Raw genomic sequence first — 24,792 nt, 5'->3', positions numbered from 1 at the left:
TTCCGGCTCCTGCGGCTGCCAGCAATTCTTGACATTTCTTGGCTGGTGGCCACATCACTGCCGTCTCTGCCTGTCTTTACAGGGGCTTTTCCTCTGTGTCTCCGACCTCCTTCTCCGCCTCAGGACACCAGTCATTGGGTTCAGGGCCCATCGCATCCAGGATGGTCTCATGGAGAACCTTAATTACATCGGTCACGGCCCTATTTCCAAGGAAAGTCACAGGACAGATTCTGGAGCTTAGAACGTGCACACATCACTCATATCTGCGTGAGAGTCATGCTTAATACACACTTCCTCTTTTTTCTTTCTTTTTTTGTTAGTTTACTTATTTTGGAGCAATTAAAAAAACCTCTTTATTGTTTAAAGTATTACATCTCTTCTTCCCCCATTGACCTCTCCCCAGCCACCCCCACCCCGGCACGTGCCCTCTCCCTTCTAGTGTCTGTGTCCACCGGTCAAGCTTATATGCGTGCATACAAGTCCTTTGGTTGATCTCTTACTGCCCCCACCCCGCCTTCCCTCTGCAGTTTGAGGTCTGTTCAATGCTGCTCTCTGTATCTATTTTTTCAATATATTGTTATTGATTTCGGAGAGGAAGGAAGAAGGAGCGAGAGAGAGAAACATCCACGATGAGAGAGAATCATGGGGCAGCTGCCTCCTGCAAGTCCTCCACGGGGGATCGAGCCCACAACCCGGGCCTGTGCCCTGGACCGGAATCGAACCCGGGACCTTTCAGTTCACAGGCCTGGTTCCGCGGCGAGGAAACCGAGCTCTGGCCGAGACGCGCCCCCACGCCCAGCCCAGGAGCGCTGGGCCCGCAGGTCCCAGGTCCCGTGCCCTCGTGAGAGCCGGGCGGGACGCGAGGAGACCCCAGGGCGCCGGAGGACCGGGCGCCCGCGGGAGCCTGAACGCTCACGCGGGGCCTCGGGGGCCGACAGGGGGCGCTGCGCCGCCGGGACGCGGGCACGTCGGGGCGTGGCTTCAGGCCCCGCCCACCGCCGCCGGGCGCGCCTGCGCAGTGCGCCGCCCCCGCAGAGGCTGCTGGGCGGGGCGACGCGAGCCAGCCCCGAGCGGGAACCGGAGCGGGAGCCGGAGCCGGAGCGGGAGCCGGAGCCGGAGCGGGAGCGGCGGCCGGAACATGTGGAGACCGGTGAGTCCTCGCCGTGCGGCCCCTCAGGGCGCCGAGCCCCTGCGCACCCACCGCCGGGGCGTCGGGGCCTGTCTGGGAGCCGGTCCCCGGGCCGCCCGCCCGCCCTCAGCTCTTCAGGGTCCTCACCGCCTCGGGTGCGCCGCCCCCCGGACGCCCCTCGAGGCCCCCGGGAGCCCCCCAGGAGCCCGGCAGCGCGTGCCGCGCACACCCCGGAGCCCTCGTCCTCGCGGGCACCTGCAGGAGGGACGCCCTTCCCCACGGAGCGCCGGCCGCCGCCTGTGTGTCCCTCAGACCCGGCCGCGAGCCCTCGCTGTCCTCCCTTCCCTCGGGCCCGGACCCCCCCGGGCCGCGCCGCGCCGGCACCTGCCCGGCTCCCGCTCGCGCCTCCGCCCTGGTCCCCCTGCCCGCGCCTCGCGGTGGCCCTGACCCGGCAGCTGGTGCCCGGTGGTTGGCGCCGCGGCCGCCGCTCCCCGGGTCTGGCCGGCCCCTCCTGAAGGTCGGCTTTCTGTGGCGCCGGCCTTTCTCTTGCAAACCCAGCCGTGTCGGTGGAGACATGCACGGCCTGAGCCTGTGGCGGCGGATCAGCGGGAGGGACCGGGCCCTGAGGACGCGCCTCGCAGTGTCTGCAGCTTCTCACCCATCGGTCCGGTCCGGTCCGAGTGCCCGGGCCAGGGCGAGGGGCAGGCTTTAGCCCCGGTTAGGAGCTGCTCAGCCACTGAACCGAGGGGGACCCAGGGGCTGAGGGGGTCCTCCTGCCCCGCCCCGGCCCAGATTCCCGGCTCACCCTGAGGGCGTGGCTGTGTGGTCGCCCCTCCTGGCGAGGGCGAGGGCTGCTGCCCGTTATTAAGCGTCAGGGGTCCTTCCCGGTCGGTGTAGGTTTCTTCGTTGTTGTTTCTAATGTATTTTTGTTGGTTTCAGGGGAAGGGAGAGGGAGAGGAACATCCATGATGAGAGAGACTCATGGATCGGCTGCCTCCTCCACGCCCCACACGGGATCGAGCCCACAACCCAGGCACGTGCCCTTGACCGGGTCCCAACCGGGGACCCCTCATTCCGCAGGCTGACACTCTATCCACTGAGCCACACCAGCCAGGGCTGTGCAGGTTTCTGTTCCAGCATCACCAGGAGACTCGGTCGTGGCTTCTTACTGCCCTGGGCAGCTTGTCTGCAGTGACTTCTCCTCTTCCTTCTCGTCAGCTGTCTGATCTCCGCGGTGCTAGGAAAGCAAGCAGCTCGGCTGGGGCGGAGTGCGTGACCACACACCTTCGTCGTCCTGCGTCCAAGTGCACACACACCCGTTATCCATTTGAGTGTTGCTGCTCAGAGATCTTTTCGTGCTGCTTTGTACGTTGTTAGCCAAGTTCTGATGAGCCCTGGGTTTCTGCAGACACACTGTGCGCACATTCAAGGGAAGCAGGACAGGCCAGGGGATGGGAAGCCCATGTCCTCTTGTCCACCCTGGCGGCTTGGGGAGTGGGAGGGGTGCAGGGCCAAGTGTGCGGTCGTCTTGGCAAGCAGATGCTGGCATGTGGAGCATTTCCTGGGACCCATAGCCCTCTCTGCACCTGTGTCCAGATGCCTCTGGTGCTCAGGCCCTGGGTGGGCTCAGGTTACGTGTGATGTGCTGGAAGCTCCCCTGGACTGGACCCTGGCAGGTTTAGCTGCAGGCTCTGCCCCACATTTATAGCCACATGATCTCTTTGGGCTTCGGGGATGTCTCTTGGGTGATGGGGATAGTTTGGGGAGCACCGGGCATCCCCACCAGGCAGGCACCTGTGGGTGCTGTGGCGTCGTCTCATCTTGAAGTCCTGTCTGGGGCCAGGCTGCTCTGGGGCCGCTCGTCTCTTGCTAGACCGTCCTTCCACCTGCTGCTCAGCCAGCGTCCTCGGCCGGGCCACGTGGGTTCCGGCTCGTTCTGTGCTTGTCACTGTCGATCTCAGTTCAGCATCCGTGGAGCTTCTGCTTCCCAGCAGAGCACGTGCTGGGAAGTGAGTTGGGGACACGATGCAGCCAGAGCGCCTACCGGGTGGTCCGTCCACGTGCACCTGGCACCGGCTGTCGTGGCTCAGAGGCTGTGGACGCTGGTCCTCGGCTTCCTCACCGGAGCCGTGACAGCAGTGGACGGTCGTCAGGAGGCTGGGGCAGCCAGGGCCTCCTGCTCGACTCTAAGGTGACTCCATTGCAGCATTCTTTTCTGTAAAGGAACAGCACGTGGGGTTGCTGTTGTTGTTAATCTTCACCTGAGGATATTTTTCCCATCGATTTTTGTTAAGAGAGTGGAAGGGGAGGGGCAGAAAAGAGAAACATCTATTTGTTGTACTGCTGAATTTTGCATTTACTGGTTAATTCTTGGATGTGCCCTGACTGGGTATCGAAACCGCAACTTGGGTGTATCGGACGACACTCTAACCAACCGAGTTGCCCAGCCAGGGCCAATCCTGTAGGTTTTATCAATTGATTGATAATTTATGCTAGAACAGAAAAAAGTCTTTTAAGAAAGTTTTTACTGAATTTATTGGGGGTGACATTAATGTTTGAGGTTATTTGTGAGTGAGGTGACTTGACATTGTCTCACCAAACCCTTGCCTCTGAATGCCCCGGGGACAGTGCCCTGCTGGCTATGAGGACCCTCTGCCCTGGAGGCCCCCGGGTGGCCCGTGTGGGGCCAGGGTGGTGTCGGCTGGGCCGGGGCCCCATCAGCAAACGCTCTCCTTTTGCTGAGCCCCTGTTAGGTGTCAGGCCCCGAGTGAGGAGCTTTATTTCCACCACCTCTCACCCTTCCAGCCTTGCAAGGTGGATTGTTACCCATTCAGAGAGGAAAGGTGTCAGGAGGGCAGTTGCCCCGGCACCAGGTGGTGGTTCGAGGCTGCAGACCAGCCTGTTCCTCCATCCAGGGGCTGGGCACTCGGGGACCCTTCCCCACTCGTGACACCCCATCCACACAAGGCTGCTGAGAGCCAGGAGCCGCCTGCATGCCCTGTGCCGTCTCCCTGGGTGACCCGGAAACCTGAGTGGCCACACCAGCCTGTGCCTGGCGGGGCTGCACAGGCTTCTTTGGGGATGAGCCCTCCCACTGCGTCCCTCCCTGGTGGGCGGGGGCTTCTCCAGGGCCAGGACTTGAAGGCGAGCCTCTGGGAACGCTCCTCCGCTGCAGGCTTCTGCCAGCTGAGCCAGAGGTGCCCAGAGCACCTGCAGCCACATGCTCAGCCTTCACAGGGGCACCTGGGCGGTTGGGTGTTGCTGGGTTTGGGCGTGGTCTTGGGGCTCCTGTGCCAAGGCTCAGGGTGCTGCACACACAACCTCTGATCCAGGCCCCTGGCTCTGCTTCTCCGATTGTTGGCCCGTTGCTAGGACAACCTGTGGACCTTTGCTCTGAACGCTGATTTCTCAGAATGAGTGCAGTTGGTCAGCTTTGGCAAGTTTCCTTCTTGGTCTGCCATGGTGAACCCCATAAGGCTTACAGCAGACCCCACCTGGCCACCCTTCCACCCTGGTCCTTCCACTCTACATCCTACATATAACCTCTCGCCAAGCTCATCATGTACTGGGAATGGTCTCTCTTCTCTTCTTGGCAGAATAAGCCCTTCTTTTCCTTTGGAAGAAGTTGTGGGAAGCGGTGCTGACGGAGTTCACTTCGGCCCAGCAAGTGTGCGCTGCTTTGTGTCAGGCGGGGCAGGGGGTTGTTGAGGGGAGGTGAGGGCATGGGGACAGCCAGGTGGCTGGGCACACTGAGGAGGGAGCCTGGGAGAGTTGAGCGGCGCGTTGACGCCAGGGGAGCTCAGCACACACCTCTGCCTTCCCTGTGCTCCGAGCTTTGCAAGCCTCCGTTCACTTGATCTGAACTTTGCCCGTGTGGTGGTCCCCACTTCATAGACAGGGAAACTGAGGCACAGAGAGGGAAGCATGGCTGGTAAGTGCCGGTGCCCGGATCCCATTTCTAGCCCCTGATGTCCAGATCCAGAGCCTGCCCCCCGCTGCTCAGCGTGGGCGGCTGTTGTGGGCCCGATCTCCATCTGTTCGATGCCAAGAGCACCCTTCCCCCGAGTGGTGACAAGCGAGTGTTTGCAGATAGTGCCCGATGCCCAGCACAGAATCGTCCAGGCGAGGACCCCTTGCCTGGCTCCGAAACGCCACCTTCCCAGCAGGGACATCCAGTAGGACAGCAGATGCTTCGAGCCTTCTCTCGTGAAAACATAGACATACAGGTACCAGCTGACAGCCCACCACCTCGGCCTGCCCACTGCTAACCTCTTGCCCCAGTTGTTTCTGTTTCTCTTTGAAAACATATGTTTTGTTGTCATTGGACCATTTGATAGTAAGACACAGACATTCTGACACATACCCTCTAGACCAGTGGTTCCCGATGTGGGGCCAAAGCCCCACGGGGCAATTTGATTTTTAAAGGGGGCAATTCGAGAATGAATTAAATGCATTTTTTGCATTTCTTGTGGTTCTAGGGGCCTCATATACAGTATATAAATATATATTGTGACATTGATGCATTTCAGTTCTCTATTACATGTGTAACAATTTCTTAGTGATTTCTTCCTCAGTACTTCAGCTGTCCTTTCGTTTTTTTAATTTTTTCTTTCATGGGTGCCATGTTCTTTGGAAGCTTGTTTAGACCAAGTTCATGGCCTTTTAGGCTTCCTCCAGGTGCACAGGAGCTCACTTTTTGAATAATAAGAATTATACGCCATGGGGAGGGCATCGGGATTTTAGAGGCGCTTAGGTGGGACGTGGCCAAGAAAGGGTTGGGAACCACTCTCGAGCCTTCACTGTGCATTCCCGGAACAAGGACATATGCTCCGTAACCACGGAGACTTTATCACGCCCCACATACCGAGAGCTCAGGCAGACCTTGGGGACACTGCAGTAACGCGAATGTCCCAGTATGGCAAGTCTTGTGGATTTTTTGTTTCTTGGTCATATAGCCTGTTGAGTGGGTGTGCGGGAATATTGTGTCTTAAAAAAGAACGTACATACCTTAGTGGAAGCTTATTATTGCTAAGAGATGCTGACCATCACATGAGCTGTTGCAAAACGGGGCCGACAGACTTGGTGGATGCAAACCTTTAATTTGTAAAAATTGCCCCATCGAGGTGCACCTGCAATCTGTGCCCATTCAGGCTGTCTGGGGTGGGGTTCTCCCAGGTCGAGGCTGGGGTTCCGTCTCTCTAGCCTCCTGACCTACAGCCGTCCCCCACACTTTCCCAGTAACCTTTTATTTAGCGTCTTGTTATGAACAACTGGGAATATTTACACAAGTGGAGAGACTTGATCAGCGCCAGTGCCCCACGCAGGGGTCCTGGTGACTCTGCAGAGGCCAGCGGTGCCGCGAGAAGGCCCCCTCGCACCTGCTTGTTGGGGTTTCTCAGGGTCACTGGTAGTGAGCGTGAGCCCGGCGGCTGGCAGCGTCGCTGTTGTGGGTTGTTGCTCCTGGGCTGTGGGCTTGTGGTGGCTGCACTCTTGGCTCCTCACGCTTGCCCAGGACACTCTGGGCTCCTCCCAGCAGCCCCTCCCGGCCACTGCTCTAACTTGGGCTTCAGCCCTTCTGAGTGGACACCTGTTCCTCCCTTCTCCAAGGCTGATGCCCCCAGCACAGCGCCCCCTCCCTGGGGAAAACCTTGGCGAGGGCCTTGGGACGCCCGCCTCTCTCTGGCTCTTTGCCCCCACCCTTCCCTCTTTGGGCAGCTCCCTCTTCACCTCTGGGCACACGCGTTTCCAACCACACAGGCCGGTCTCCTCAGACACGCCCTGTCCTCTCCTGGCTTCGGGCCTTCACTGATGCGTGTCCTCTGCCTAGAAAACCCATAGTGTCCCTGTGGATGTCCCCTTGCTGCCAGGCCACAGGGTCCCCCCCGCCCTGGCACCCGGTGCTGTCCACACGGCCCTGTCTATGTATGTCTGTGGTCCCTGGCCACACGCAGGGCCCACTGTCAGGCTGGTCTTCCCGGCAGAGTTGGGTGGGTGGTGGATGTGAGTAGTAGAAGATACCAGTCAAGTGAGGGACACAGGAGGGCCTGGGCAGAGCTGCATTAGAGACAGGCATGGTATGAGCCGGTGGGGCTGGCCCTCCTGGCACGTGTGCTTGGCACAAACCCCCATTGGATGCCCAGTGGGAGGTGGTTGGGCCCCCAGCCTGGACCCAGCCATTCTGCAGGTATTGACTGATGTTCTGAGAACTGACTACCATGTGCACACAGCTATGTCCTCTGGGCCTGCTCTTCTGTGCGGCATGGCCATGTGCCGTCACGTGGCCGGGTCAGGTGTGCAGGCCAGAGGGGCAGCAGGTGCAGGATGCCTGTCCGCTCTGGCCTCACTGTGTGCGGCCTTGCTGGACAGCGGTTTGCCAGCACGTCCTCCTCTCGGGACAATAGGTCATGGGCATTTTGCTTTGTTTTGCTGTCCTTGAAATTGTCTTCAGGGCTGCATGCTTTGGCCAGAAAGTGATTGGAAAGTCAGTTCCTTATATGGCCCAGAGTTCACAATGATGTCTTTTAAAAATACATATTTTTATTGATCTCAGAGAGGAAGGGAGAGATAGAAGCATTAATGATGAGAGAGAATCACTGATCAGCTGCCTCCTTCAGAGCCCACACTGGGGATCAAGCCCCCAACCCGGGCACATGCCCTGAGGGGGAATCAAACCATGACCTCCTGGCTCATACGTCGACGCTCAGCCACTGAGCCCCGCCGGCCGGGAACACAATGATAATCTTAACATCTGTGCTGTGGGGTATGACTTACTATAAACAGCGTTTTTTCCCCCTAGAAACTGAGAATTTGCAGTTGGATAATTTGTAGTTGAGGAACTGGCAAGACTCGTAACAAGTCAGATTGGGGGACCAAGGCTGCCAGTAGGCAGAGCGCCTCCTGGGAACGTAGCTTCTCTGCCTCTCCTGCTGGCGCCTCCACTTGGCCTAATGAGTTCCTGGTGCCTTCCTTCCTCTGCTTTCAGGACGACCACCTAGCAAGGCCCGCTTCCCCGTGCGTCCTCCTGGTCGTGTGGTTAGGCTTCCTGGCACTTCCTGCGGAACGCCCCCCTCAGGCTCGGGGAGGAACAGCTGAGTGCTCGGTCCCAGGCCCCGCAGCGCCGGGCAGGGCGGTGGCCGCCTCCTCTGACCTTGTGTTGTTCACTTTGCAGTCACCACGCTGCCACTTGCACTGCACGGCCCTGCAGGGCCGGCCGCAGCGCCTGGGCCCCGCCGCCTTCCTCAGGAGAAGCCTCCGGGTCCCGCCCGCTCAGTGGTGAGTTCTCTGCAGCCTCCAGGCAGGGATGGGCGACGTCCTGTGGGCCTGTGGCTGGATCTTCTCTGTGCACCCTCCACACAAGACGGGATGGGTTTGCTCCTGGTGTGGTGGGAGGGCCTGGGACTGGGGCCCCAGGGCCAGGACCCCTTCACAGCATGATGAGCAGAGGGCAGCCGAGCTGAGGCTCAGACAGGAAGTGGGAGGGGCTGCTGTAGTGGGGCCAGTACACGGGGGCACGAGGGTTAGACTAGAGCCAGGGAAGACTAAGTGGTAGGTCCCAGGGCCCATAGTGCTGGGCAGGGCGCGTGGCCGCCTCTGCAGTGTGGGCAGAGTGAGTTGGGCGGGGGTGCAGGTGAGACTCAGGCCTGGCGGGGCAGCCACTCGGAGTGGGTGCTGGTCCCACTGTGGTCCTTGCCTTGACCTCTCCCCATGTTCAGTGTGTGCTACCTGCACAGCTTGCCATCCTGGCGCTTGCAGTCCAGTGGGCCATTGGCGAGGTGCTTGGTGGGGTGACTACAGGGTAAGCAGTCCTGGTCCTGTGAGTGGCTTTCCGTGGAGTCAGCGACCCACTTGCTCCATCCACCGGCCCCTTGGAGCCTAGCATCTGGGGTGCTGTGGGCTCAGGTGAGGTGACTTGGGCACCGTGGTCAGAGAGCATCCGGGGCCAACATCACCTGCACAACCAGGCCAGGCAGGGATGGGGTGCAGATGACAAGCAGCCAGCATGCCTCTCTGTCCCTCCAGGCCCCTGGGATCCCAGCCCCTATGGAAGAAGGTGCTCACCTCCACGGCCGTGGGGCTGCCGCTGCTCCTGGGCGTCCGCTACCTCACCGCAGAGCCGCAGGAGAGGAGAAAGATGCGGCTCATGGTGGACGGTGTCATGCGCTTTGGCAGGTAGGGCTGGTGGCGTGGCCCTTCCTTCTCCCTGCACAGCCCCGCCCTCATGGGCCTAGTGCAGGTGAGTGGTCACGCTGGACACGCCTCCACAGACCCTCCAGATCAGCCCTGACTGGTGGGGGGTAGGGAGGGGAATGGTGCCTTCCACCCTCCTCCTCACCTGTCTTCTCGTCCCAACTTCCCCGCCAGAGCTGGCACCTAGAGGCCTCACCCTACCCCAGGGCACTGGAGTGGACATGGTGCTGTCTGCTCCTCAGGCTCTTTGACACTCGGGGGCAGGGCTGACCTCCTGAAGGAGCCCCTCGGTCAGCACTCCTGCTCTTGGTCCGATCCAGGAATTCCTCAGCCTCAAAGGCCTAAGAACCAGCTCTTGGCACTGAGTAAAACTGTCGTTTACCCAAACGCACTGTGTACAAGATTCCCTGTGGAAAGGGCTCACGTGAGACCCTAGTTAGGGTGCTGCTGGGGCAGGTGTCCGATCTGCTAGTTGTGAACACCTGCTGCCTCTTGGGCCTGGGCCGAAGCCCCTGGAAGGCTGAGGCCACAGAGGCCTTCAGGCACCTAGCCAGAGGCTGGAGATGCCAGATGGCTGACCGCCTGCTCACTCCCCCTCCTGGTTGAAGCCAGCCCATTACTTCTCCCTGGTGGGCAGCTGACAGGTTTGCCTGGAACTCCCAGTTGCCCTCCTGGGCTGGTTCCTGGCGGGGGCCTCTGTTGTGCCAGCCTCGAGGGTGATGGCCGAGCCTGGAGTTGGATCTGCCTTTTCTTCTGTCCCCGTGCAGCTTGGTGCTGAAAAGCCCCCTTGGCTGGCCTGGGCTTGTCTTGCCTGCCTCGTGTGGCTGCTCTGTGTGTCGGACACCCCAGCAGCAGGCTCGCGTGCCTGCCTCTGCTGTGCTCCCAGGAGCACATCCCATCGCCTCCTGTCAGAGGCTGAGCTGGGATTGGAGGGAGGGAGCCAGACGAGTATCCCCATCGGCGCCAAGCCTCACAGGTGCCAGGACAGGCAGGCCTGATGGGGCGTCGTGGCGGGTGCTGGGTGACCACGGGACCTCTGGAGATGGAGGACACACAGCAGGTCCTGGGTAGCGGCAGCATGGATGCAAGAGCCCGGGGAAGAACAGAGGTCGCGGGGAGGGGCTGAGTCTGACCATGACTCACCGATGCTTGTTCTGTGGCCAGAGGCTGAGGTCAGAGTGTGTCACAGGTGCCCCGTGCACAAAGGCTGGGGTGGGTGGGAGGTTTGCTTTAGGACGTCTTTACAGTCTCTGCCCCCCCCCCCCACACACACACCTTTTTTGTCACAATTTCAAATGTCCAGAAAAGTTGCAAGAGTAATACAACTTTTTGCTGGAAACTTTGCAAGCAAGTTGTCAACATGCCCTATCATCCCTGAAAGCTTGAGTGTTTCCTAAACAAGGACTTTCTCCTTTATAAGCATAGCCAGGAAGCTGCTACCTCATGACCTTTGACCTTCCCTGTCACCACACGCCCCAGGAGCAGCCCTTTCGGCACCAGGGTCCGTCTAGAGTCCATGTCTTGGGTCTAGAGTCGGGGCCGCAGCCAGGCCTCTTCAGGAGTCAGTTCTTCAGACACAGGGCCCTGGGCAGATCTGGAGGCACCGGACGGGGCCTGGGCCTGGGCTTGCGCAGGGCTGTCGCCTTGGCAGGAGAGCAGTGGGAATCCCCATCTGGGAATCGACTCCCTGGGGCTCCTGTCTATGGGCCTTGCCTGGGAGAGAGTGGAGGCAGGGCCAGGAGTGTGAGGGCCTGGGGCAAGAGTGTGTTCACATGGGAGCTGGCCAGCTGGCCATCGCAAGTGTGCCCAGTCCTGGGTGGGTTTTCCTTTTGGACAAGTGTCCTCTAAAAGACTACAGACCCCCCCCCGCCCCCCCAGCTCTCACTCCCATGGGCCCTGGGCCCCGGGCGGCATTGCTCAGGGGCTGAAGGGTGGAGAGTGCAGGTGGCCTATTCTGCAGACCGGGAGCTGAGATGGACACTGAGAGCACAGAGGCTGGGACGAGCCTCCTCTGGCCCTGGGCCCCGAGGGGCGGGCGGAGGGGGGGGGGGCCCTGAGACTGCGTCTGCTGAGGCTGAGGGAGCCTGTGCTGGCAGGTCCTTGAGGGTCGGCCTGCAGATCTCCGCAGACTACTGGTGGTGCACGAACGTCGTCCTGCGAGGGGTGGAAGAGGTCTGTCCGTGCGTCCTCGGTGACAGCTGGGCCTGTCTGTGCTGTGGGGTGGGATTCTGGAGGAGCTGGGTGTTGGGTGGACTGAGGAGGTGCCTGCCCTGCCCCCATCCCCCCTCCATGCCTGTGGTCAGAACAGCCCGGAGTACTTGGAGGTGATGTCTGCGTGTCATCAGCGGGCGGCTGATGCCCTGGTGTCTGGGGCCATCTACAATGGGGGCCTCTACGTGAAGCTGGGCCAAGGGCTGTGCTCCTTCAACCACCTGCTGCCCCCCGAGTACATCCAGACGCTGCGTGTGCTGGAGGACAGGGCCCTCACGCGCGGCTTCCGGGAGGTGAGCCCCACCCTGGAGCAGAGACTGGGCGGGGCTCGGCCTGGCCTCCACGCTGCCCTAAGAACCCTCTCCACCAGGTGGACGAGCTGTTCCTTGAAGACTTCCACGCTCTACCCCACAAGCTCTTCCAGGAGTTTGACTACCAGCCCATCGCCGCCGCCAGCCTGGCCCAGGTCCACCGTGCCCGGCTGCACGATGGCACTGCTGTGGCTGTGAAGGTACAGGGTCCCCCCTGCTGGCGGTGGCTGGGGAGGCGGCAGGCTTGGGTGCCGCAGGTCAGTGTCTTGCCCGTGCAGGTGCAGTACATCGACCTGCGGGACCGCTTCGACGGGGACATCCACACCCTGGAGCTCCTGCTCAGGCTGGTGGAGTTCATGCACCCCAGCTTCGGCTTCAGCTGGGTCCTCCAGGTAACGACCCTGGGCAGGAGCGGCACCCGCTGCTGTGTGTGCGGGGCTGTGCCTGGCCTTGACCTGCCTGCCCATGTGGCCCCAGGACCTGAAGGGGATCCTGGCCCAGGAGCTGGACTTTGAGAATGAGGCTCGGAACGCTGAGCGCTGTGCACAGGACCTGAAGCACTTCCACTACGTCGTGGTCCCCCGAGTGTTCTGGGACGTGTCCAGCAAGGTGGGCTGGGTGCCCTCCGGGTGGGGGCCGGGACGCACCGCCTGCTGAGCTCAGCCTCTCGCTCTCTCCCAGCGCGTGCTGACAGCCGAGTTCTGTGAGGGCTGTAAGGTCAACGATGTGGAGGCCATCAAGTCCATGGGGCTGGCCGTGCAGGATGTGAGTGCGTGTGCCCAGGTGTGGAGTTGGGGGGAGGGGTGTGCCTGTCGTGTGCACAGGGAGTCGCATGAGGGAGGGGGTACCTCATGTGCCCTGTGACAGTGGCGTGGCCCTGTCCCTGCCCCAGATAGCAGAGAAGCTCATCAAGGCTTTTGCTGAGCAGATCTTCTACACGGGCTTCATCCACTCCGACCCCCACCCTGGCAACGGTAGGAAGCGCCGCAGTGGGCAGGGCTGGGGCTGGGGCTGAAGCGGGCCAGCATGAGCCGTGTGCCCTGTCCTTAGTGCTGGTGCGGAAAGGCCCGGACGGGAAGGCAGAGCTGGTGCTGCTGGACCATGGCCTCTACCAGTTCCTGGATGAGAAGTAAGTGTTGGGGGTGCAGGGCTGAGCCTGTCTTGCCTGTCCTGCTGAGCTGGACTCACTCTGGGCCCCACAGGGACCGGTCAGCCCTGTGCCAGCTGTGGCGGGCTATCATCCTGAGAGACGACAGCTCAATGAAGACGCATGCGGCGGCACTTGGGGTACAAGGTGAGGCAGGGTGTGTGTGTGTGCGTGCCCCCGCAAGGGCACACGGGCACGCAGCTTGACTCAGCCCGCCCCCAGACTACTTCCTGTTCTCGGAGGTGCTCATGCAGAGGCCTGTGCGCCTGGGGCAGCTGTGGCGCTCCCACCTACTGAGCCGAGAGGAGGCGGCCTACATGCAGGCCATGGCGCGGGAGCACTTTGAAGGCATCATGGCCGTGCTCAAGGCCCTGCCGCGGCCCATGCTGCTCGTGCTGCGGAACATCAATACCGTCCGCGCCATCAACACTTCCCTTGGCGCCCCCGTAGATCGCTACTTCCTCATGGCCAAGAGGTGGGTGTTGGCAGGGAGCCCGGTGGGGTTGGGGGTGGGGGCAGGGGGAGAGCTGGGTTGGGCTGACCATGTCTCTGGCAGTGCCGTCAAGGGCTGGAGCCGCCTGGCAGGCTCAGCACACACGAGTGTCTATGGCACCAGCCTCCTACGCCACATCAGGGTCATCTGGGAGATGTTCAAGTTTGAAGTGGCCCTGAGGTAAGTGGACAATTGGGGCCCAGCGGGCACATGGGGGGCCAGGGCCTGCTCCCCACTGATTTGCTACCCCTCCTCTCCCCCCCCTCCCCCCCGCCCAGGCTGGAGACCCTGTCCATGAGGTTCACAGTCCTCATGATTCGAGTGCTGATGCACCTGGACCTCATGCCCAGGGACGAGGGGCTATATGAGTACCTTGCAACCTAGGGCCCTAGAGCAGGAGGCCCAGACTGGAGATGTGGACGCCCCCCAACCCGGGACACTGGAGCAACTGTCGGCTTGAGTGGGGGGACCCCGGGGGCTCTGACCACTGGCAGGGCCAGGAGGCCCTACAATGACCACACGTACTTCTCAAACCAAACAAATCTTTCTCCTGTGTTTTGTACAAAAAAAGGGGTGGTGGCAGTGGGGGGTCTAGAAGTGGGCAGTGACCCGGTCCGTCTCTAACAGGTCGTCCAGGATCTGTGGGGAGAAGGCAGATAAGGGGTGGGGCAGGGCGGAGTCGGGTGGGGTGGGATGGGGAGGTAGGTGGCTTGCTCACAATGTCAGGTGTGGTGCCAATCTTCTTGGCCAGCTCGCTGCGCTCCATGGTGCTCAGGTACAGGTAGCGGTTGAGCAGCTCTCCGTCCAGGATGTTCCGCACGGCATTCTGCAGGGTGCGCCGGTCCACGTGTAGCATCCTGGGGAGGTGTTAGGCATGGGGAGCTGGGCAGACCTGGGGGAGGGGTGTGTGTGGTGCGGGGGCGGGGGAAGCAGAGTCATGCTCACCGAAAGGCGCGGGGGTTGAGGCCAGCGTGGTGGGGCAGCATGGTGGTCAGCGCATTCTGCAGCATCAGTAGCCGCCGGTAGGTCTTCTCCTGCATGGGCAGCAGGAGCCCGATGCCGCCGTCGAGGGTGGCTGCAGGGGGGACAGTGTGAGCCCGGTGATCCCAGCACCACCTGCCACCTGTGCCACTGCCCCTCGTCCCCACCCACAGGCCCTCACCGAACCACGTTATGTGCTTGTTCTCCCACACGACCGACTTCTTGCTGGGCCCCTCAGCAGCACCTCGGCACGGGGTCCTCCAGAAGGTGTTCACGTGGGCACCCACGTGGAAGTCCGCCCGACGCAGCAGGCGCATGCCACCAAAGCTCTCCTTGGCTGGACCAGAGAGACTTCAGGTCATAGCACGCCCAGCCTCCGCCCAGCCCCCACCCTGGGTCAGGGAGTACTCACCCTCCGGAAGGTACATGTACACCATGAGGTTGCGGTCACGGTCAGACACTGGAAACAGAGTTCCAAGTCAGCCTGGTCACCACAGTCTCAGACAGCCCCGGACCCCAGTCCTGCACTCACCCAGGAAGCCCAGTTGGGTGCTGTCCACCATGAAGTCCACGCTGTACACTTCCAGGGGCTTGGCGTCCTGGGGACCGAAGGGTGGGTGTCACATCAGGTCCCCCTGGGGACAGGGACCGCCTGGCACAGGGCCGTCCCCACCACCCAGGGTACCCGGGAGACGAGGCTGAGCGTCTTGCTGTCCTCCTGGTAGCGCAGCAGCGAGATGCTCTTCATGACGTCGGCGGCCAAGATGAAGTTCTTGATGCTGATCATCTGGTGGATGTACAGCTGGGTGTCGATGAAGGCCATGCCCGTCAGTTCGCTGGCACGCAGGCTCCACAGGAAGATCTGTGGTGGGAGAGGTGGCAGCCAGTGGCTCGCAGGCAGGCGGGGCCGTGGGTCATGCAGGGGCAGGGACCCACCTTCTGGCCGATGGCCGACACCAGGTGGCCGTTGCAGTGGCAAAGGGCGGTCACGGGCCCCTTCTGCTCCTTTTCGTACAGGACCTTGAACTTGTTCTTGGTCAGGGGCTGGCCAGGCTCGGGCACCACCTCGATCACGTCCATGATCAGGATCCGCCCGCGGCAGGTGACCTCCTCCCCCTGCATGAGGCAAGTCCCTGCCGCCACATAGCCTTTGAGGCCGGACACGGTCTCCTCGCTGCGCAACGACACCGTCTTCATGCAGGTCACGTGCTCCCACTCCTCCAGCTCGATCCTGCGGGAGGCAGGGTCAGGATGCAGCCCTGCTACCTGCCTCCCTCCCGCCCCACCTGACCCGGCCTCACCTGGCATTGGGGATGGCCTCCCAGCTGACTGGGGAGATGAGCTGGATGGAGAAGGCCTCCTGCTGGGGGTGGATGTAGCGGTCATCTGCAGAGACAGGGCTCCGGTCAGGGAGAGACGGTCCCAAGAGCAGGCCCAGCCTGAACGTCTCCTACCTCTCTCGATGGTCTCAAACTCCTTCTCCTCGCCCGTCATGCGTGGAATCCGGGTGCACGCAGTGTTGGTGCTGGTGGCCACAGCGTACACCTGGGGGAGGGGAAGTGTCACAGACCAGAAACCAGGCCCAGAAGGTCCCTGGCCTTGAGGGGGACTCAGACCTTGGACTCCACGTGGTAGGCCACATAGTGGGCTGTGCAGCGCAGCGGGATCTTCCTGACGGGCCACGGGGCATCGTATGACAAGTAGGCAGGCAGGACGCTGATCCTCAGCTCGCCCTGGGGGTTGAGGGCGTCAGTGAGGCCAGGCACCCACTGAAAGCAACACAGGTGACCCCAGGCCCACAGGGTTCTCTGGGATCAGGCAGTTGGGGTCAGCAGGGCAAGGGAGGGCCAGGACCCGAGAGCACTGGAGGCCGGAGGCAAAGGGTGGCCCACCCTGGCCATGCCAGGGCTGCACAGATAGGCGAGGGGCCCTGCCAGGCCCAGCCCCCCTCACCCAGTCCCGGGTGCATCAGCACCATCATCCCTTGGGTTCTCGGGGGACAGATGAGGAAAGGGAGGCTCAGAGAAGGTGAGCGCCTATGGGCAGAGCTGGGGTCTCCGCTGACAGAGCAGTGACAGTGCATGAACTCCGGTTGCCCAGGCAGGTGCCCTCAACCTTCCCAGCAGTAAGCCCAGGTCTCACCTTAGACTTGCCCCTCTGCCCCCCCGCCACCCCCCCTGCAGCTCCATCTTGTCACCAGCGTCGTTTCCAGCCCAGCACGACACCTGCCCTGGCAGCCCCACCCGGCAGCTACCTGTCTGTTGAAGTACAGGAAGCCGCGGGGGCAGTTGACGTTGTGGAACGGGGCGAAGGAGTCGATGGGGCCGTCGATGCCCATGGGGTGCAGCCGCAGGGCCCCCCGGCTGGTCACCAGGAGCCAGTGAGGCGAAGGCCCACAGATGAAGACCTGCGGACAGCACCATGAGGGGCCTGTGGGGCGAGGCCCCCCCGCCTGGCCTCCCCGTCCCCGGCCTCCCCCCGTCCCCGGCCTACCCCCGAGTAGCCGTAAATGTCCTCGAAGTAGCGGAAGCGCGCCACTCGCCCACGGGCCGCGGCCCCCTCCTCGGCGCTGCCACCCTCCGCCTTCTTCTTGGACAGCTTGGGCTTCTTCTCTCGGAAGTTGATGTTATGGGGGACCTGGGGGGAGTTCTGTGAGCGCCCGTCCCTGCCCCACCCCGCCCAGCGCCCCCCGGCCACCCCCGCACCTTCTTGAAGCGAACTTTGAGGTTTCCCTGGCCGAGCTGGGAGTCGTGGGCAAAGGCCTCGTAGATGAGTAGCTCTTGGTCCACATGCACCTGGGGATGGTGTCAGGTCATCAGGGGCCTGGACGGCGCAGGCCCAGGATGGGGGGCCGGGGCCCTGCCTGTGCTCACCAGCAGGTAGGGCCGGCTCTGGCGACTCCCGAGCGCCACCAGCAGCACCTCCTTGACGAGGGGCAGCTCCCCCTGGCGCGTAGCCTCCTCCTTCCGGGCCTCGCCCTGCGTGGTGGGCTGGCCGAACGAGCTGTCCACCAGCACCCGCTGCCCCACCGGGAAGTTCTTCACCAGGAACACCAGCCGCCAGTCAGGGAGCTGGTAGATCTGAGGGGATGGGTGGTTAGTGGAGGCAGCAGTGGGGAGGGGCGGCTGCGTGGGCACAGGGCGCCACCCACCTCCATGGTTCCGTTCTCCCGCACCAGCAGGCACCAGTGTGTGGGCTCAGCCCGGAAGGGGGTGGGATCCCGGTCGGTGGGAGGCTGGCTGCTCCTGCGCGCCTCCTCCTTGCTGGGGCTGAAGAGGGAGCCCGAGTCCCCGTACAGCATCTCCTCCTCGTCATCCACTGTGGGGCTGGGGAGCACGTGCATGTATCAGGGGTGGCCCGCCCCAGGGACCCCAGCCCCGAGGACCCCGGCCCCCCACACACCTGGTCTCTGAGCCTGGGCCGTCTGCCTCGGAGCCGCTGCGCCCCCCAAGCTCATCGCGGGCCCCGCCCAGGCGGCTCTCGGTGGTGAACATGCCACTGACGTCGCGGTATACACACATGGCGATCACCTTGGACTGCTGTGGGGGGAGGGGGCTCAGTGGTCCAGGGGTGGCGGGGACAGAGGTTGGGGACAAGGGGTCCGGGGTAAAGGGGCCTACATGGTGCAGCGGCGGCTTGTGCAGAGCCAGGCGGTGGTGGCGGCCCCCGTAGGAGTCGCTCTTGAGCAGGAACATGGTGACGTGGCCCTCGGAGCTCATGATGACCACGTAGGGGTCAGCCACGGCGCACTGCACGATGGGGGAGCCCAGGTCCACAGGGATGAAGTGCAGTTGGTTCACTGCAGACACAGGCCAGTCAGTACACCCTGCCCCCACCCGCCGGGCCACCTGCCCCTGCCCGCCCACCTGCCCGCCCGCTGGGCCCACCTCCTTCCAGCAGGCGGATGCCGAGCGGTGACACTTGCACGATGTAGCGATTGTCCCCGATGTTGCCGGCAAAGACTGTGGGACCCTGTGTGGCAAAGCCACTGGTGTCCAGCTCCATGATCTCCTGCCCAGTCTGCAGGATCTGTGGGCAACGGTGGTGAGGCACACCCCTTGCAGGGGGCCCCACCCCAGCACCCCTTTGCCAGGCCCCTCACCATGGTGGAGTCCTCGCGGCTCAGAATCAGGAACCCGTGTCTGCGCCCATCGTCCTCTGTGTCAGGGATGCTGGGCTCCTGCTCCGCGCCCTCGCCCTGAGGGGTCTCCTCCTGTGACGGGGGGCAGGCAGAGCACACACCTCACCACCCAGCCCCACAGCCGAGCCAGAGCAAGTTCTGGCGCATCTCCTGGGACCTGCACAGCAGGGCCTGCCCCAGCCTCCTCGTCCTCATAGAGGCAGCACCGGCCATCGCCCCATGGGCCTTCTTGCAGCCTGGGGTGCACGCACCTGCTCCTTGCGCACAGGGGCAACCACTGTCCACATGTCATAGCAGCCAGGAAGTTCAAAGGTTGTCACCACCTGGGGCCGGATGCTCTTCTGGAAAGACAATGGGGTGCAACTGACCACCCAGGTCCCCAGGAGGCCCCACCCTGGCCTGCCCCCCGACACACCTGCAGCACAGACAGGGCCCCGTTCTTGCCATAGCCAGAGCACATCACGATCTCCAGGTCCGGTTCGGGGCTGTTCTGAAACTGTAGGGGCCGAGGTGAGGACAGGGCCGCCGGCAAGCCACCCGCCCACCTGCATGCCGCCCCCACCCGCCTTCCCAAACCGGGCACCTCTTCAGACAGGAAGGCAGGCTCGCCCATGGCCGCATTGGCACAGGGTCCAATGTTGAGGATGCTGTCACACACCTGAGGGCAGAGCAGTGGTCAGGCAGGTGGGCCCGCCAGGGTGGGGCCCCTTCTGGGCACAACCTCACCTCAAAGGAGTAAGTGGCCAGTTGTGTGCCCGACTGGGCCTCGCTGCCGTACACCTCGATCTCGTCCACCTCGTCCTGCGGCCCAGACTGGCCACCTGCAGCCACGGAATGCGCTGAGATGCCGTTCTCTGGCCCCAGCACTGCCCCTGCCCCCTGCCCTCTCACCCCTCACCTGACCAGCCCACTGTGGAGTCCACTCGCTTCTTCTTTGACAAAGGCTCTTCCTGTGAGGCAGGAGGGCGGTGAGCAGCCCTGGGGACACCCTGCACAGGGGCAGAGTCCCCACAGACGCCCCCGGCACCCACCTTGTCAGCAGCCTCCCGGACAGCACTGGCCGGGGCCTCCTGCAGCTTCTCCGTGTATTTGAGAAGGAGGGAGTTGCCCAGGCGAGAGCCAAGGAACAGGTACCCAGGCTCCATGGTGACCATCTGAGAGAGGGGGCGGGGTGGAGCGGTGGTGAGGGGGGCTGGACCCAGACCCAGACCCAGACCCAGACCCAGGCCCAAGCCTGCCCGCAGCGCCCACTCACGCTGCTGGTGAGCACGCTGGCGGCGGCCTTGTCGAAGTGGAAGGCACGGACACTGCGCATCCCATCGGTGATGAGGGTCAGCACGTAGCTGTGGGAGGGGGACGCTGAGCTGGGCGAGGCTCCCAGAGTGGGGGCGGGGGGGACGACGACACTGGGGGTACAGGGCTCCCTGAAGGGGGACTCACATCTCTCCGCCCTTGAGGGAGATGACCATCTTGTCGTAGGAGATGAAGGCCGCCTGGGCACAGTCAAGAGTGATCCGCACGCCCTCCTGGGTGCCTGTTGAGGCAGGGGAGGGCGTCAGGGGCCCAGCAGCCCGCCCCCGCCCCAAACCAGCCTCCAGCCCTGCCTGACCCACACTCACGCAGAGGGAAGGCGGTGGTGCCTGAGGTAAGGCTGTTGAGGGCCACACCGTACGGGGGGACGCTCTGGTTCAGGTATAGCAGCGAGTTGACTGCAAAGACCACGACCCCGCCTGGAGGAGGACAGGCTGGTGGGCAGGGCCCGGGCGCTCCACACTACCTCCCCCAACCCGCCAGGCTCTCACCTATGGGCTTGGGCACCGCCAGGGCCTGGGTGCAGTCGAAGGGCAGGCTGGTGAGGGACCAGATGACGGGGTGGACCTTCTGGGTGATGTTCAGTGAAATGGCCACGATGGAGCACGTGTCCTGCCGCACGGCCACCCGCCTGGGACAGCAGATGGGTCAGCCAGGGGTCCCTGCCCGCCCCCGCCCGCCCCCCAGGGCCACCGCAGAGGGGCCTCACCCGGGCCACGTCTGGTTGGGCTCAAACAGGATGAGCAGGGTGGGCTCGTAGTAGCCGTGCAGGAACTGCAGGTCGACGATGTTGAGCAGCTTCTCGTCCAGTGCCCGGACGTCAATGATGTAGCTGGGCAGGAAGCTGGACCTCTGCCTGGGGGGTGAGGGCTTCAGCGGGTGGAGGGCGGAAGGTGGAGGGCAGGTGGGGCTTGGCCCCCCAAGCGCCCCGGCACTCACCCCTCGCCCATGAGCCCCTCGTGCTCCTCGGCCAGGCTCTCCCTGCGGAAGGGCAGCACCACCAGCCGCGTGCCGTAGATGAGCATGGCCGCGCAGCGTCCGTCAGGGTCCACCCGCACCCGCGGCGTGTGCACGTTCTGCACGAACCCGTCCTGGGGGTGGAGAGCCATCAGGCAGGCCATGGGGCCGGTGGGAGGCCTCGAGGGAAGCAAGGGGGTGGGCGAGGGCAGGGCACTGGGGGAGGGAGAGGGGCCGGACGGGGTGGGGCACAGCCTGCCTACCCGCAGCTCCGGCTCCTCAAAGTAGTGCAGAGACAGTGTCTTCAGGTCGTGGGTGCCCGGGTCGTACTCCACCACAGACAGCTGGGGACAGCAGGTCAGAGCTTCGACCCGCCACTGAGCTCTGCCCAGCCTGCTGACCACCGCCCACCGCGTGCCCAGGACCCCCACCAAGCCCACCGCCCACCTTGGCGTCTTTGAAGCTCAGCAGCAGGGCATCCCGCTTGGCGCCTGCCAGCTGCACGCTGGCCATGGACATGACGTTGCCGAAGAAGGAGAAGGAAGCCACCAGTTCCAGCTTCTCGCGGTGCTCCCTGTGGGCCTTGCCCTCTGGGGGAGAGGCGGTGGGTACAGGTCTGGCTCCCTCGCCGCAGCCGCCCACCCTCAGGCACGTGGCCAGCACAGCCGCCCGGGTGCTCACCTGTGCTCCTGTCATTCTTGGTCGGGGCCTGGAGGAAGAGGGGAGGTGCAGTGAAGAGGTGTTGCTGCACCAGTGGCCCCACCTTGTGGAAGGACGAGGAGGAAAGGCCGCCAGGGCTGCCCCGACCGGACCCTCAGTGCGGTGGGGAGCACGAGGCCTATGGAGAGCCGCGCACACCCAGCCCCACAGGCTCACACCTGGGTCCCCAACCTGGACACAGGCCTCTCCTGAGCCCACCCCATGCAGGGCAGAGGTGGAGAGCTGCTCTACGCACCCCTAACCTGCCTGGCTCCGCCCCCACCGAGTGAGACGCGGGGCCACAGAACAAGGCGGAGGGTGTAAACGGGGCTAGAGCAATAACGTCCGTGTCACTTGGGGCAAAAGCGCTCATTTGAGCCAAAACATCATAAATCAAGGAGGCCTGCTGCATCTCCAATGTAACGGAGGAGATGACACAAAACGTGCAACAAAAACGAAATAAAAACACAGGACTCATACACAGCGAAGCCGCGGAGGACGACACAGTGAGAAATAAAGGAACAACCACAAAGACACCGAGAGACGGCCGTCCAGCCCCAACCACCAGGAACCACACCCGCGTGACAAACACTCCAACTGCTGGACAGGGTGGGTCTGCAGGTAACAGCATTCGAGCTAAAGAGACACTTCATGGCCAGGTCAGCTCACAAGCAAAAGCTACTGAAAAAGTACAACATCACCCCGAGTCTCACGAAGCAGCTTTCAGACACGCGCGCACACACACACACACACACACACACACGCACACACGCACACCCCTCGATAATCCTGCCCGGCAAGTGCCCCACCTCGGCCACCTTTAAGATGGCCTTGGATATTCTTAACTTTTGTCTCTCATGTAAATGTGAGCGTCAGATTACAAGTCCAGTGAGAAGCTTATTGCATCTTCGAGAGGAAGAGCATTGATGGATGGACCGGAACGCCTTTGTGCCGCTCCGAGCCCGGGTGTGTGGCCAGGGGCACAGCTGCTCGGGCTCCAGGACACTGTCCGGGGCCAGGCCCAGGCCCGCGCACCCACTGGGCGCCCTGCCCGCCCCCCCCGCATCGCTGCCGGCTTCCTGCCCGCACGGTACCCTCTGGACAGGGCCAGACAGCACAGGCCCGGCGCCGCCTCTGCAGTCACGTCTGTCTGTCGGGGACTCTCCTTCGGGGTTTCTACGGCCATTTAAGGTGTGAACGGCCTCCTGAGGGCTGGGCCCTCCGACCCTGCTCTGCTGGCTCCTTCCCTTCCTGCCGACACGCTGCCCACTCGCTCGTCTTGGCCAAGAGCCTTCCTCTCCCGGCAGCGACTCCCCCGTCTCCTCCGCCCGGTGCACACGCTCCCGCGGGGCTGCCCGCCTCACCGGCTCGGCCCCCGCGGAGGGCGTCCCGGCAGCCGGCGCGCCCCACTCGCCTCCGTGACCCTAAGTCTCACTCTCCCTCCAAGAACCGCTAAGCGGCCGCCTCCTGCAAGAGGCCTTCCTGGCGCGACCCCAGCGCCCCTCGCTTCCCTCCACGGCCGAGCCCCTGCGCCTCACGGAACCTGCTGCCGGCGCCCCCCGCCCCCCACAAACCCCTCCGCCTCGGGAGGCGCCGCCCCGCCAGCTGCAAACACTCGGCCTCCAGCCTCCGCTCCCCCGCCGCATGCTCACAGGTGCGTCTCCGTTAGGAGCTCCTCCCCGGTTCTTAGCTTTTGTCCACCTACTACCCACCCCAGGCGGGCGCTCCCATCACTGCGGTGTTTGGGGAAACAAAAGCAGGTACGAGGCCCGAGGGAGGGAGGGCGCGCGCCCGGCAGGGGGGCCCGGGGGGCGGCAGGTACGAGGCGGCCTCGCGCTCAGGCGCCGCGACCCGCGGGCTCCTCCGCCGGCACCTGGGCCGCCCCTGAGCGAGCACCGGGCGGCGGGAGGCGGGGGCCGGCGGCGCGGGCCTACCTCGGCGTCGCGGTTCAGGCGGTACACGTAAAGCTGCGAGGTGCCGGCCACCACGAGGTTGCGCTCGCTGTTGTTGAAGAAGTTGCAGTACATGGAGAACTCGAGGCCGGTGGGCGGGTGCGCCTGCTTGTACACGGCGTACATGGTGCCGGTCCCGGGCGACGCGGGGCCGAGGGCGAGAGGGAGCGGGCCGCCCGCGACCACCCCGCACCGGGCAGTTGGAGCCGGCTCGCGGGGGACCCGGGCGGCGGTGAACACGGTCCGGCCGGGCCCGGAAGCTGAGCGCGGAGGTTCCGGGGTCCTACGCCTGCGCAGTGCCCCGCGTCGGAGCGGCTGCAGAGCAACAGCGGCCCCTGGTGGCCGCGGGGCGGTTTAGCGGTTCCGCGCCTGGAGCTCCGACATCCCGAGCTCACCCGAGTACCCGGGCCCCACAGGGGCGAGGGGGCGACGGCTCAGGGCCGGCTGGGCGCTGCCTGGCCCGGGGTGGGGTCAGCGTGCAGCTTGTCCCCGCGGGAAGCGGCGAGCCTCCGAGCCCCCGTGCGAGGCGCCGAGCCCGGAGCTGGCGCCGGAGTGAGCGAGGCGAGCCTCGTAGCGTTGACCAGCAGAGACGGGGCGCCCGCAGATGCCGACCGCCGGTGGTGGGGAGCCCCGACCAGCCCGCGCTAGGAAAGCCTCCGGACACATCCTGCGTGGCGTCTCAGCCGTGTTCCCGCCCGCAGAGCAACCTCCCCACCGTGACCACCGAACCCGGGCGCTGAAGGCCCAGTCCCCCCACCTTCTCCCTGCGCTCCCCCCAGCACAGCGGTCATCCCTGACTTTGCTCCCGTCCCGGGCCGGGCGCAATCGTCCACTTTGAGGGCCTGGAGCCAAACCTCTCCTCCCTTGGTAGGGAGTCGCCCCAGGTGCTCGGATAGGCCTGGGCCTTAGAAATGGAATCATAAGAAATAAAGAAAACACAGACACACCCGAGAACATGGGACATAAATGTGTGTTGCATGCAAGTTGGCCACGTGCTCACGTCAGCAACCAGGCTTCCCGTCTGGACCAAGCAGCTGTGCAGGAGGGTCCCCTGGGTGCCCAGGGGGTGGGTGACCCCGGAGCCACACCAAACCCCATCCAGAGTCCTAAGTCCTGGAGCCAGGACTGTGGGGACGTGCTGAGGAGGCAGCAGAGGCAAAACACGAACTCCCACATCCACAGCCCATGCGTGATCATGTAGGGCAGCAGCCTCAGCTCTGCGGGTGCGGCGGGCGTGGGTCAGCATCGGCCGGACTGCGGCCAGCCCCACATC

The 24,792-nt window shown here is 63.5% G+C and overlaps 2 protein-coding genes across 6 annotated transcripts; one reads left to right on the top strand and one right to left on the bottom strand.

Annotated features, from left to right (window-relative positions):
- Positions 1-1,034: 1,034 nt before the first annotated feature.
- Positions 1,035-14,020, top strand: ADCK5 (aarF domain containing kinase 5). Of its 4 annotated transcripts, none has more exons than XM_081111368.1 (15): positions 1,037-1,150; positions 8,298-8,401; positions 9,149-9,298; positions 11,413-11,488; positions 11,620-11,820; positions 11,898-12,038; positions 12,117-12,230; positions 12,316-12,447; positions 12,520-12,603; positions 12,731-12,812; positions 12,889-12,967; positions 13,041-13,132; positions 13,208-13,460; positions 13,542-13,658; positions 13,863-14,020. In XM_081111368.1, exons 1-15 carry the CDS (start codon positions 1,139-1,141, stop codon positions 13,936-13,938), a joined length of 1,713 nt encoding a protein of 570 aa, XP_080967494.1. In that variant the 5' UTR covers positions 1,037-1,138; the 3' UTR covers positions 13,939-14,020. The 4 variants fall into 4 exon arrangements, with proteins under 4 accessions (XP_080967495.1, XP_080967494.1, XP_080967493.1 ...); XM_081111367.1 differs by having other exon boundaries at positions 13,757-14,020; XM_081111366.1 differs by having other exon boundaries at positions 11,898-12,230; positions 13,757-14,020.
- CPSF1 (cleavage and polyadenylation specific factor 1) lies at positions 14,004-23,783 on the bottom strand. Of its 2 annotated transcripts, XM_081111365.1 has the most exons (36): positions 23,502-23,783; positions 21,550-21,577; positions 21,316-21,458; positions 21,132-21,212; positions 20,851-21,002; positions 20,621-20,767; positions 20,403-20,542; positions 20,220-20,330; positions 20,041-20,134; positions 19,856-19,943; positions 19,632-19,754; positions 19,499-19,550; positions 19,327-19,421; positions 19,184-19,258; positions 19,016-19,096; positions 18,852-18,941; positions 18,562-18,672; positions 18,347-18,488; positions 18,080-18,258; positions 17,862-17,998; positions 17,611-17,785; positions 17,333-17,539; positions 17,165-17,254; positions 16,953-17,096; positions 16,714-16,866; positions 16,076-16,192; positions 15,914-16,004; positions 15,761-15,845; positions 15,396-15,690; positions 15,145-15,321; positions 14,992-15,058; positions 14,872-14,919; positions 14,641-14,796; positions 14,424-14,553; positions 14,197-14,335; positions 14,004-14,117 (listed from the first exon to the last, which is right to left on the bottom strand). In XM_081111365.1, exons 1-36 carry the CDS (start codon positions 23,643-23,645, stop codon positions 14,070-14,072), a joined length of 4,335 nt encoding a protein of 1,444 aa, XP_080967491.1. In that variant the 5' UTR covers positions 23,646-23,783; the 3' UTR covers positions 14,004-14,069. The 2 variants fall into 2 exon arrangements, with proteins under 2 accessions (XP_080967491.1, XP_080967490.1); XM_081111364.1 differs by lacking the exons at positions 21,550-21,577; positions 23,502-23,783 and having other exon boundaries at positions 21,316-21,452.
- Positions 23,784-24,792: the final 1,009 nt, after the last annotated feature.

Source organism: Myotis nattereri, assembly GCF_964212035.1.
Source record: "Myotis nattereri genome assembly, chromosome: 17".
Classification (NCBI taxonomy): Eukaryota; Metazoa; Chordata; class Mammalia; order Chiroptera; family Vespertilionidae; genus Myotis; species Myotis nattereri.
The sequence above is the reverse complement of the archived record's forward strand: the minus strand, read 5'-3'. Positions and strand labels throughout refer to the sequence as shown.

Excerpts from the sequence above, each read along its gene's own strand:
- ADCK5 (XM_081111366.1), top strand. Across the intron at positions 12,231-12,315 it reads GCTTCAGCTGGGTCCTCCAG|GACCTGAAGGGGATCCTGGC; the intron begins GTAACGACCCTG and ends ATGTGGCCCCAG. Across the intron at positions 13,461-13,541 it reads TACTTCCTCATGGCCAAGAG|TGCCGTCAAGGGCTGGAGCC; the intron begins GTGGGTGTTGGC and ends TGTCTCTGGCAG.
- CPSF1 (XM_081111365.1), bottom strand. The coding sequence starts at position 23,645 with ATGTACGCCGTGTACAAGCAGGCGCACCCGCCCACCGGCCTCGAGTTC. Across the intron at positions 17,540-17,610 it reads GGGAGAACGGAACCATGGAG|ATCTACCAGCTCCCTGACTG; the intron begins GTGGGTGGCGCC and ends CCATCCCCTCAG. Across the intron at positions 16,867-16,952 it reads ACATTTACGGCTACTCGGGG|GTCTTCATCTGTGGGCCTTC; the intron begins GTAGGCCGGGGA and ends TGCTGTCCGCAG.